This window comes from Helianthus annuus, chromosome 10 (assembly GCF_002127325.2).
Source record: "Helianthus annuus cultivar XRQ/B chromosome 10, HanXRQr2.0-SUNRISE, whole genome shotgun sequence".
NCBI classification, from domain to species: Eukaryota; Viridiplantae; Streptophyta; class Magnoliopsida; order Asterales; family Asteraceae; genus Helianthus; species Helianthus annuus.
The window spans coordinates 27743316-27756836 of NC_035442.2; the positions used below are offsets into that span (position 1 = coordinate 27743316).

General features: G+C 38.2%; 2 protein-coding genes across 2 annotated transcripts; both read right to left on the reverse strand.

Annotated features, from left to right (window-relative positions):
* Positions 1–2418: 2418 nt before the first annotated feature.
* On the reverse strand, positions 2419–3252 carry LOC110880822. The gene has a single exon (XM_022129265.1). The coding sequence runs from the start codon at positions 3250–3252 to the stop codon at positions 2419–2421; it is 834 nt and encodes a 277-aa protein (XP_021984957.1).
* A 1539-nt stretch (positions 3253–4791) lies between these two features.
* Positions 4792–5217, reverse strand: LOC110880860 (transcription factor UPBEAT1). The gene has a single exon (XM_022129299.1). The coding sequence runs from the start codon at positions 5215–5217 to the stop codon at positions 4792–4794; it is 426 nt and encodes a 141-aa protein (XP_021984991.1).
* Positions 5218–13521: the final 8304 nt, after the last annotated feature.

Consider the following 13521-nt stretch of genomic DNA (forward strand, 5'->3'; position numbering starts at 1 on the left):
CTCGGGGAGGGTATTACTAATGTTAAAATGGGTTATTATACTAACACACGTGCATTTGTGTAATTTATAGATTATCACCAGGAAACCCTAAAGGATAATCTAAAACAACAATGTGAGTAATTCTCTTTTTGTTAAACGTTTTTACAAAACCTCACTTAATTTAATATATATACGAAGCAGTTATTGAATATTTGTAAGAATACAATTATAGTAGGTATGTTGGGGTTTTGTATACAAAATTTGTTATTGGCGTAGTAACATTCCACAAGTTGAGTATGACAGTACCACTGATGTTAATTGTTATATCTTGTAAACAAATGTAATTGCGGATGCGCCCTCAATACTGTAAAATGATTGGTATTTCAACTTGATTAAACTGGGATTCACTCACCAGTATTTCCCACTGACAAAATGTTTTTAAAACGCGTTTCAGGTAACAAAATGTGAAAGCCAAATAGAAGCCAGCTGGACAGCACTGAAGGCTTGGAAAAGTGGCAATAAAGTAACATAAAAAGAAATAGATGTTTTTCTTAAATAAAATAGGGTGTATCCCTATGAAATTATGTGTACTGAAAACTTAGGCTTTACCCATGTGTTTAATATTATAAAATGTGGTGGTTTACTCTGATAAAATATTTCCTAACTACGGTCCTGATGAAAATTTCTGCTGCCAAATTAGACAATAACGTGATACCACCGAAACTGGCTCGCAGCCGCCCGTTCCCGGGGATTTGGGATCGGGGGCTATGACACATAGGTACGGCCCAATACCCGATTTGTCTCATGTGGCCCAACACACAACAATTTCATGTGACCTTTAACTAAATGTGCGGCCGAAACCACCATGTGCAACCCATTCTTCTTGTTCGGCCCAACCCACGCTACCCGGCCCAACCGTTTAGTCTTTAACCCATCAGCAAGTCAGAGCCCATATATGGCTCGGCCTGATGGAAGTGTGTCAACACAATGAGGTTTTTAACCGGTGTGCGTGTGAGTGTGATCAAGAAGGTGTAAGATCAATTAGCTTTTGTTTCTTTGACTTTTGTTCACCACTATCATTGTTCCGTTTTGTTACAAAATTAACGACAATCAGTTACACAATTCCAACTCAAACAGTTTTCACTTCAATTCCTATAAAACTTGATCATTCAATACAATTCCAATGAGTTCTCATTCACTTGTTTTATCACTTGAACCTTAATTAAAATCGAGCCTAGATCGTTAATTAACTTATGTCCATTATCATATAATTTATTGTCCCTAGTAAATCAGGTGTTATAACCATCATGGATTTACATACCAACAACCCTCAAATCTTTATGTATCACATTCGGCACAAACAAGCTAAATAACTTCAACATACTTTTCATTATGCATTTACATTCTAAGCAATAACAGTTAATCAACTAGCAAACACATTGTCACACAAGTCAAGTACCAGTCATATTACTAAATATTGTTCATCATCGAATCATGTTTTCCCTGTTTTGTGGCCCACTCGCAGCCCCTAATCATCGTGATTATGGGCCGAATACGTACATCAATACATTGAACAAGATTATTATAAAACTATACCCACTAATCGTACACTAATCAGTAATATCATCAATACATCACAAATCACTAATTATTAACTCAAATCGGTTTACTAGTATCCATGTTAACATATAATCAAGATTCTGTATCATTATTTATTTTCATATACATAGCATGGCAACACTAACAAGTATTACGCAACCAAGATTCACAAGAATAACCATCTCTAAACTAGAATCAGTAAACTAACCGGAGAGTAGAGAGTGTGCGAGAAAGCTTCGAGAGGATCGGGTTCGTCGCACATGAACTGCCGTCGAGGTGTAGTGGAAGGGTGAGAGGAACTAAGGTTTGTGATGAATTAAATGTGTTTTGTATTATTTACGTATAATACATAAAGAGGGAACATGGGTGGGCGGTTTGGGTTTATAATGAACCGAGAACGTGAGTGGGGTTTGGGCTGGGTGGTTTGGGCTGCAAGTCGAGTTGCAAAAGATGCAATTATGGCTGCACACTAATTATACATCTACAACATTTTCTTATTCTATTTATTATAATTTTTAGTATTATTTTAACACAACCAACAAATATACATCTATAATATTTATGCTATGGTTTGGACCTCACGAGTTTCGAGTTACGCGAGCGAGTTGGATCAACAAGCGAGACACATTAGTTCAAATGGTTTGGGTCGATTCAACACGATATGGATCTGATTACGAATAATCGTTTGCACAATATAAATTGAATAAGTATATAATTAATTGTCAAAAGCAAAACGAACGGTTTTTACCTCGAATTACAGGTTGTCACAGGTTGAGTGGGGTATGGGCAAGGTGGTGTGTTCCACCAAGCCCGTTGTGGGTAGGAGAGGTTATTGGGGGTCTAACCGAGTGATGGGTTAGGGGTACCACGGCCTGAACCGCGGCCCCGGTTCTCACGTCCCCGGCCACGTCCACGGCCACGGGGTCGGTTATAGTAGGGCTGTTGTGGTGTTTGTTGGTTGTAACCGGTTGAAGGGTGTAGTGGGGGTTGGGTTTGCGAGTTTTGTTGTGGGGTGGTGGCAACAAGGACCGATTGTGAAGTCTTTTGTCGGGCTTCCTGTCTAATAACCTCATCTTCCAACATGCTCCTAGCAAGATCCCAATCAGCATTGTTAGCGTTTATCAGGGAAGCAGTCGTGTCAAACTTCGCGGATAGTCCTCGAACCAGATGCAGGACCAGTCTTTCTTCAGTGACCGAGTGATCCACATCTTCTAACTGATTCACAAGGTCTTTGAGTCGCTCGCAGTAGTTGTCTAAGGATGAGCAAGCGGCCAAGGTCAGATTAAAGAACTTAGTTTCAAGCGCCCCAGCCCTTGCTTTCTTATTACTCAGGTAGATCTTCTCCAGTTTTAGCCATGCGTGTCGAGTAGTGGTCGTGTTATCCATCACACGGGGCAGCAGGTTATCGGATACGGTGCTGAGTATCCATTGAAGAACTAAAGCATCTAGTTCTTTCCAGGACTGAAACTCAGGGTTTGTTTCAGCAGGTGGTGGTGTCTCATCAATATGATCGAGCACTTGATAGGCGACGCCATGTAAACGGAAAAGCTTAACCCAAGAGGTATAGGTGACCTTAGTACCGTCAAGGGTTGTAACCGAGTACGCAGGGTGCAAGGGTTTGGAAGGTTTATCAGACGAAGGCGTCTGGACTTCTTTCTTGTTGTCGTCGGCCATAGGTTGTGTTAGGGTTTTGAAAAAAAGGGTAGCCGAAGCTACTGTGAGAACAAAGGAAAAGCAGGAAAGGATCGAAGGTAGAAGAGCCGAAGCTCTGATACCATAAAAGTGCTTGCTGTCTTATTTTCTGAATGAATTGAAACAATTACATATGATCCCTTTATATAGGGGATAACCCTAGCACTATACATGGAAACAATAATCAATACATAAATACAATTGTAATCTCTAAAATATGGAAACCGTAATCCGTGACATAAATCTCGGCTAATAGATAATTCTCACGCATTACAAAATCGACGAGTGATAGTCGATGGTGGCGGTGGTGTTTTCACGCGTGATACTTTTCATCATGGAACTTTTTTCTACCGCCCCGCCTACCCTTATTCTTAAGGAAAAAAAAAACACTAGGCATAATTTGAAACGGCCTTTTCCCTCATAGTAGTGAAACCATATTGGATTATGTATTTAAAAAAAACTTTTAGTGATTTTAGGGTGGAAATGCATCCATTTTGAAACCCACTTGATTAACCTAACCAATACTTCAAAGAATAAGATCATGTCATCTCATTTAAATCCACTTGTTAAAATATTCTAGAACCTCAGATTATTTTTTAATAAAGAAACCCTAGTTATCTCTCTCTGGGCTTGGGTCTAATTACTTGGGAATTAAGTTTTCTAACTCTAGATTAGTCTCTATATAAAAATTGTTTTGTACTTGTAATTTCTTGAGCACCTGAATATTAAAAAACCCTAAATTCCTCAAGTCTTTGTTACATCTGATCACCACTTAACCCAAATCAACTTTAAAGGAGGGGCTACCATCTAGTTGAACTCATTGCTCATTTTAACCCTTCCATCCAATAATATTGTGTCGAATCTCTATTTAATGCACTATACATCTAGCCCGGTTTTATAAACCCAAAAGTGAAGCCGAATAGTGAACCCGTGGTGGTTGCGGCGATATTCCCTATCTATCCTCGTGAATCTGGGTGTCGATCACGTTGGGTCCCCCACCACCCTTGGTAAAATTATGAATAAAAGAGGTTAATATTAGCATATTCCTAAATATTTCCAAAAACTTGTGAATCCAAAGTAAAAGTTTTCCTTGTTATGCACACCCAACAAATAATGTGAATATTAGTAATCTAGAGGCCCCCGCTAGCTCAATGAGTCTCAATCTACATGACGAAACCTTCATCAAGCCTAGCTTATGCCCAACGTTGGATACGACTAGCTAGCTTTAAGCCGTTCAACGCGTGTACAACGATGGTTATGGTTCGCTTATGTTGAGCCACTTATCTTTTAATAAACTTGTATCGTTAAAAGAAACAATAATTGAAGATAGAAACTAAAAGACATTAATCATGATTATATGTCATGATTAGGATTAAAATGCAAGTAAACGAATAGATTAAATATATTACCATGACAATAATATAAATCTTTAATCAACTACATTAAACCATATAATCACTCTTATCATACACCATCTTCATTATGATTTTATAAATCAGATGGGTTAATAAACAACCAAACTCACTCAGGATTTGACAATGCATTTACCACAGCTTGCATAATACTCACTCTCATTTGTAAGTTCGATATATATTCAGCAGTATCACTAAAAAGCCCATCCAAACCAACCGATGAGTTTCCATTTGGGATCAATTTCTTCAAGGTTCGAACCTTCTTTTCGATCATTGTAGACCTTCTAGAACCACCTTGACCAGCCCTTCGAGCCCGCCTCCTTTTTATCATCTTTAGAGTGTTATTCCTTGTGGGAGTTCTTCTAGTCTTCTTTGTGGCTGAGTGTGAATGATGTTTTTGACCTCCTTTTTCTGCCATCTTAGCTTGAGCTTCCAGAAGTTTCTTCCAGAATAGATTTCTTGAAGAATTGTTGTTGCATTTGCTTTTGATTTCTAATAAATCACCAAGTGTTTGATGCAGATCTTGATCACCCATGGCTTGTAGAACTTGACCTTCAAAGAGTTTTTGATTGTTTAGAAAGTGGATAGAGTTTGAGCTTTTGTTATTGTAACTAATCAACTCAATTATGGATGGAATATAGTGGTGGCATTGAGGGCTTTTTATATATGTTTTCTGAGGTGGGTTAATTACTATTTATTTTATGGATAATATATGTTATATTAAGCTTTTGGAGGTGATACGTGTACCTGCCTAGACCTAAGGATGGGAATATTTTATGTTTTCTTTATATATAATTGGTCTATATCATTAAAGACCTAAGGATGGGAATATTTTATGTTTTCTTTATATATAATTGGTCTATATCATTAAATTTGAAATTAAAAAATCGAAAACATTTATAAAAATATCGTAGAACACAATTAATTTTATCATAACTATATATAAGTTTAACTTTGAAATGCATGTATCAGAAATTCACAACAATTTCATCTTAAAGTGTTTTTGGTTTTCCAAATAAGAGGCATCAATTCCTATGGAGATATTGATATGCGTTAGAACGAAATTTAATATTTATTAGAAGAAAATGTGGATCGTCTAAATTGATCGGCTTTCTTCGACAAGCAACGTGATAACGTAAATGAAAAACAAGAAACGATCAAGCTATTAACATGGTTAATTGATTGATGTGATTAACCTTCGTTTATAGATGCGCTTGTTCTTCGACAAGCAACGCGATAACGTAAATGAAAAACAAGAAACGATCAAGCTATTAACATGGTTAATTGATTGATGTGATTAACCTTCGTTTATAGATGCGATTGAAATCTATTATATGTAGTTCAACTATAAGGAACTCTAGCTACAAGAGTTATAATCTTATACACGGCTCGGATCCTATACAAGATGAAATGTAAACAATAATTAAAAAAAACAACAAAACAAAACGTAAATTAAACTTATAAGAGGTCCATATCACCTCTTATTGAAATTAACCTAAAACGAATGTACGGATCCTAGATGATTTAGGGTTGTATTGGGAGGCATGTTCTGAAGTGGAGAATAATGCCACATGGAATCCAATGATTGTTCTATTTATTAAAAACAACCACCAGAAAAAAAGAAACTTATGTTTCATTCTCATCAAAACACTCTGGATTATTCCTCATAACTTCCCAAATTCAATGCACATTTAAAATCTGAAAACAATATTGTATACTTTCTAAGACTTTTTTCATCCCTAAATCCAGCTGGATTCATCATATGCACACGGCGGTTAGGGTTAGCTAGCTCCCATATTCCCAAACATGAACCTTAACCTCTTCTTATATAATAATATGATAAAGATATCGTGTCTAGGTTGTATGTTCTAACATGTTCAGTTTCTGTCTGCTAACGTTGTTGTGTGGTTAATCTCATGCCACGAATACTGCAATATCCATGCTACCATCTCCAATAAACATGCATGCATATGCATATATAGCATTAGGCATGTTCAATCCCTATATATAGTCAAACTTAAAGTATTTGAAATTGTTAAATGTGATTCATCTAAATTATTGGAGATCCAAATGGCTCTTACTCGACCCAACCCGACCTGACCTAACCCGGCCCTACTCTAAACTTCGGAGCAGAACCATAACTTTTTAAAGGTTCTCATTGTTACAACTAGGGGTTGAATTCATGTTTTTACTAAAAAAACCCTCAAGTTTTATATATAAAAATTTAACAAGTTATGGTGACCGGAGATCGATGGACCATCTTGACCCTTTTCTGGTTCCGCCCTTGACCAGAACCATCTATCAGCTAGCACGTCAAAACATATTGGTTTCGTTAAAACAAAAATAAAGACAAGTTCTATGTGTTTTATGATGTTTGAACCGTAACCATTTACTTTATTTTGTGTGGCATATTTAAATAGATCGAGCTTGCCGTCTCTAAACTATTATATCATCGAAGATTATATGCTCCGCCATGTGTCATAAATTTGTGGTTGATTAATTAGACAGCAAGTAATATTTAACTTGAATCATACTCAATGGGTTCTATTGGATCTAAATCTATGATGAAGCTAACTACACGTAGTGTTCGAGCCACTTTCACGAACATGGGTGCATGTAGGTTTGAGCTGTCAAATTAAGTGCCTTCTAAATTTCAATCTGAATATGTGATTACCGTTTACGGTGGGTCCAAGTGGAACAATTATGTAATTAATATTTGGGTTAATATCATATAAAACAATGGTTTGCTATATTAAAGTTACTAAGCTACGCAGAATCTATGTATTTAAATATATATATATATATACAGGGGTGGTTCTCATTCTAGCAGCCCCTATATATATATATATATATATATATATATATATATATATATATATATATATATATATATATATTTAAAATAACGACTTGTTACACGTAAATTTGTCCAAAATAAGATGGTCTAATTATTTTTCCAAAAAAATGCTACTTTATAAAATTTTGAATTTGACCAATGTAAGAAGCTAGAAAAATACCCAAGCTACGTAGCGGGTTTTGATCGATCGGCATTGATATGGTTTGATTGAAATTATCAAATGCACACGTTAGATGTTGAGTCGCTCACATGACCTTAATACAAAACAAAAAAAAAAAAAAAAAAAAATCAAAAGTTCACAGCATTTTTATATGTACACATCTAAAAGATATTAATCTACTAATCACTAATACGATCAATAATCTTAATATATAAATACAAGCATTACTAGAAAACTGTTATTATTCCTACCAAAATTTTTTACGCATTTCTTACAAACGAAAATGCTGACACTTTTCCCACGAAATTCCTATGAACAAGAAAGCGTCTTAGTTTTATGACAAAAAAGCGATAAAACAGCCATAAATTGTTATGCGTAGGAAATGTGTCGGAAATTTCCCACGTATTTCCGATGGAATTCGTTTTCGTTTTAACAATTTGTCGGAAATTTGTAGGAATTGGTATGCGTAAGAGAAATGTCAAAAATTTCCCACGGAATTCAGACGGAATTCGTTTTCATTTTAACGATTAGTAGGAAATGCGTAAGATTCCAATTTATCAAAAAAAAATATTCATAATAAATAAAATTAATGATATTAAAATATAAAGTTTTATTATTTATTAATATCCGTAGGAAGAGTGTCGATAATCCCGACAAATTACTTACGAAACGGATAAAAAATTATTTGTAATACATTTTATACATTTCATTGACGCCGAGATCCCGCCACCTCCGCACCCGCCGCAGTACCCACGTTCTGAGCGATACCAGATGTGGATCACAGAGACGCTCATGGAGCTCCGGGCTCATGTGGGATTGCCGCCCCATCCACTGCCACCGTCCCCACCGCCAGAGGATCAGTAGCTTTAGTTTTTATTTTTTATAGACATTCAGTTGTACTTTTTTATTAGACATTCAGTTGTACTTTTGTTTTGTATGCACAAACTGATTTTATATATATTTATGCAGTCTATCTTTTATTTACACGATGTTTGTTTGGATTGTTTGTGCTTATTTCATACGTCTCTTTCGCAATTTATTGTACAGTGTTTTAATTAAACATATTCGTGTAATTTAACAAAATAAAATCGGTTAACATTTATAAAAACAATGGCATAAAGAAACGTATCTTATAAACGACGGTTATAAATCAACTATAACTGGCACACTCACGTTAAATGACCGTAAAAAATCAACTTTAAATTATATATGTTTTATAAAAATAAAACACAAATCTACAACTTTTCAACAAAAAAAAAAAAAAACACAACCAAATACAATCATACAACAAACTAACACCCCTTTTTTTCAAAAAACCCCACTTTTGTACCCAAAAACAAACAGACCCACCTAAGCGCGGCACTTTGGCCAAAACGCAGCGCGTAGGTACAAGGTCAACAGACAAGATCTGACTGGTTTAGTCCTTGTCTGTTGACTACACATCTAAGCGTTGCGTTTAGCCAAAACACAGCGCGTCGATGTGTGTAAAAAGCCAACAGACGTGTGTGAATAGCGAAGGCTTTATAAATACAAGTCATAAAAGATGAAATTCATACATTTATTTCACTGATTGTGACTTCTAAACATTTTAGAAATATCACTCGATGTCCATCTAAGGAAATATCGCAATAAAGTATTTTGTCTTCACATACATATACACACATGCTCGAAGACAATAGTGCAACAAGTCTAGTTGTAGGGTTAGGTTTGTGAACGATGGGTCGATTCGTTTCAACCATTTTTGGTTATATGTGTGAACAAGTATAATTGAAATATAATATTTATATTTATTAAATAATAATAAACATATAATTAAATGTGGTAGATGGGCTGCTTTCACGTGGCAGATACAAGATACAAACTTTGTTTGGTTGTCCTGTGTGGTTAGTGGGCCTAACGGCCCATATAGTCCAATCAGCGCACGACATATAACTCACCCTAGGCCCTAGGGCCTAGCTAACCTCCCTGTCAAGTCTTCAATTTTTTTGTTACGAGTAAACTGCCATTTTGGTCCTTGTGGTTTGGTCAGTTTTGCCACTTTAGTCCAAATCTCAAACTTATTACATCTGGGTCCCTGTGGTTTGCATTTTGTTGCCATTTTAGTCCAAAAGTGAAATTTGACCAGATTACCCACTTTTGACCCTGCTATTTTGTCTTCACCCTCAGGGGCATTTTGGGCATTTGTAATTATTATAACTCAAATTAATAAATAATAATGCCATTGCCAGAACAACAACAATAATGCACTGCCAGAACAACATCAACAAGCACCGCCACCTCCTCCCCCTTCTCACCACCACCCCCACCACCGGATCTGCAACGCCACCACCAGCACTCTGCCGCCACAAGCACCGCCACCTCCTCCCCCTTCTCACCACTGCGACCATCACCACCCTCTCCCCACCCCTGTGTCAACTCCATACCTCTGCCACCACCGACCCCCGCCACGACCACCTACTACTACCCAACCTCAACCACCACCACAGTTATCAAATTCCAATTCATTCAAAATCAACTTCATTATGTGTAACGTCTTAAGAAAAGAATCAAATACATACAACTCAATCAATTAACAAAAACTCTAATAATAGCTTCTTCCCTACTACAACCTCCACCACACACCGTCCAAACACACTGTTAAAATCACCCCTGCAACCACCACCATTGCACCTCCGAACAGCTTGTCAATCAACACAGCGAAGAAATCCCCATGTGTCCCCCCTCAATTTCACCTGCTTCAATCTAGGGTTTCAACTAGGACACCCCATGATTTCCCTTTCAGAAAATGGACCTGATTCCGATTCAGGAGGATGTGAAGGTGGAGGAGGTGAGGGTGTCGGGGGTGGCGGCGGTGATGGTGGAGGCGGTGAGGGCGACGGTGGTGGTGGTGGATCTTTAGTGGTGGTGGTGATTGACGGAGGTGATTCAAATCCGATTCAGGAGGAGGTGAAGGTGGAGGAGGTGAGGGTGTCGGGGGTGGTGGCGGTGATGGTGGAGGCGGTGAGGTGAGGGCGACGGTGGTGGTGGTGATTGATGGAGGTGATTCACAAGAACAGTAAATCCGATTCCGGGGGAGGTGAAGGTGGAGGAGGTGAGGGTGTCGGGGTGGCGGCGGTGATGGTGGAGGCGGTGAGGTGAGGGTGACGGTGGTGGTGGTCATTGTTTGAGAAGATGATCTTCAGTGATGGTGGGGTGGGGTTTATATATTAATGGGGTTAATTAATATTAGGTTATAATAAACCTAAAATGCCCAAAATGCCCCTGAGGGTGAAGACAAAATAGCAGGGTCAAAAGTGGGTAATTTGGTCAAATTTCACTTTTGGACTAAAATGGCAACAAAATGCAAACCACGGGGACCCAGATGTAATAAGTTTGAGATTTGGACTAAAGTGGCAAAACTGGCCAAACCACAGGGACCAAAATGGCAGTTTACTCTTTTGTTATAAAATAAATTCAGTATTTTTCAAATATAATTTTTTTTGCCTTTTTCGTACATGACATGTTTGATTATTTCCATTTAGTTATGTATATTTTTCTGTTAGAGAAAGAAAGACGGGTTAAACGGATCAATCCACGAACCCACTAACTTGACCTGCACTTAGAGGTGCACAAGCCAGGATTTTTTAATACTTGGGTTCAGGTATATATCCGGATCCATATATGACCGGGTTTTGACTTTTTGGGTATTGGCCATACACGGGTCGGGTTCGTGTATAGATCGGGCTCTTTTGTTTTTTTGGCATAAAACATAGAAATATAATGGAAACATTTATTTATACATATTGTATGTCTTGAAATCTGCTCAAAAAAGACTCACACAAACTCTAAACGTTTAAAAAATGTTTTTGTACACAATGGATCCGGGTAATACGAAAACTCGGGTACGGGTTTTATGGAATCCCGGGTACAAACCGGGTACAAAAAACCCGGGTTCGGGTATTGAACATGAATACGCATACCCGATCCCTACCCTACGGAAGGGTCGGGTTCGGGTTTAAAAAAACCCAGTTTTTCTAATACCCGGGTTTGTTTTTTTTGTGCACCACTACCTGCACTTACCTTGTTTATCTAATGGGTTTGGAGGTTTTACGTAAAACTGACTTGAACCTAATTTTAAGTAAATCCAAATTTAGATTCTTGTTTTCTCAAAATTTCATGCATCTCACTATGATCGCATTTGAGACCATGTAATGTATAGCATATCAACAAATAACACCTAATTCCGTTGGTTTTGTTTTGATTAGCGCATGGAAAATGATGTTAGGCCCACTTTTATGGTATTATTTGATGAAGCTTTACAACATTGGCTTTATTGCTTTAACACGTTGAGTAAGATTGATTAAAGATTTTTTTCATTGAAACCTTCCGAAAAAAATGATAAATTAATTCTTCTGTAAGGATAGTGTGTGGGGACCTTTGAACTTTTTGCTTAGTAGTGTCCGGACAGTCCAACTTCACATCGTATCCAACTTCAAACTAGTTTCTTATTGAAATATATGAAGTGAGGAAGGGATACGTAGTGCATATTTATCCGATGATACTTTCTTGAAGAACATGAGTAAACCGATTTATGTGAAATTTGAGAAATATTGAGGGGAAATTGGGATCCTTATGTCTATTGCATCAATTTTAGATTCCCGTTTTAAAATGGGGTTGAGTGGACTTTTGAAAGGTACTCAGAGGTTGTATATAGAAGATGAATGTAAGATCATGGTTCAGGATGTGAAAAGTCAGTTAAAATCTCTTTTTAACAAGTATTTTAATGCATATAAGACATCTGATGCTACCATGAGTAGCTCAACATCTTATAGTGAATCAAGTGTACACACGCATGATATTTTTCCTTGCCTCAATTCAAGAACCGTTTCGATTGAAAGAAAATCTGAACTTGAGGAGTATTTGTATGAGCCGAACCTAAAATGTATGGATCCAAAATTTGATGTGTTCAAATGGTGGAGTCAACATTGTGGCAAGTTTCCGGTTTTGAGTAAGATGGCTAAAGACATTTTTGGCATCCCAATCACTATCGTGGCTTCCGAATAAGCCTTTATCGTTGGGGGCGTATATTGGATGATTATCGGAGCTCTTTTTCAATGGATATGGTGGAACTTTTTGTTTGTGGAAGTGATTTGTTTAAAGGCCAGCTCAAAAACAACCTTAAAAACATTAAACTTTTATTACATTTAGGGTCTGTTTGGTATGGGGTAATGGAATGGGCGAAGGAACGGAATGGACGAGTTAATGGAATGGACGAGGGAATGAATGGATCATTACCATTCCACATCTTTTTTGGTTACCATGTGTGAATGGAATGAGTTATTATTGTGTATTGTTCAGTAGGCAAGAAAAACAGAGTAATAAAATCAGCGGTGAGTGGTGGTGGTGATGGTGGTCGGTGGTAGTGATTGTGGGTGGTTATAGGTGGCGGTGGTGGGTGTCGACGGCGGCGATGGGTGGTGGTGGTGGCGGTGAGTGGCTGTGCGGCGGCGACGACGAGTGGTGGTGGTGGCAAGGTGGTCGTTGATGGTGGGTGGCAGTTGGTGGTGGCGGAGGCGGTTGGTGGTGGTGGTGGCGGCGGCGGTTGGTGGTGGTGTCGTCGACGATGGTGGTGGGCGGCGACGGCGAGTGTCGTTAGCGGTTGGTCGCAGTTGTGGGTGATAACGGTGGCGAGCGGGTGGCGGCGGCGGCGACGGTGGCTGTCGGGGTGAGGTGGTGGCGGTTGGCGGCGATGGTGTCGATGGTGGGTGGTGGTGGTGGTGGGTTGTGGCGAAGATGATGGGTTGTGGTGTTGTTGATGAATGGTGCAAGAGGGGATGGAATGG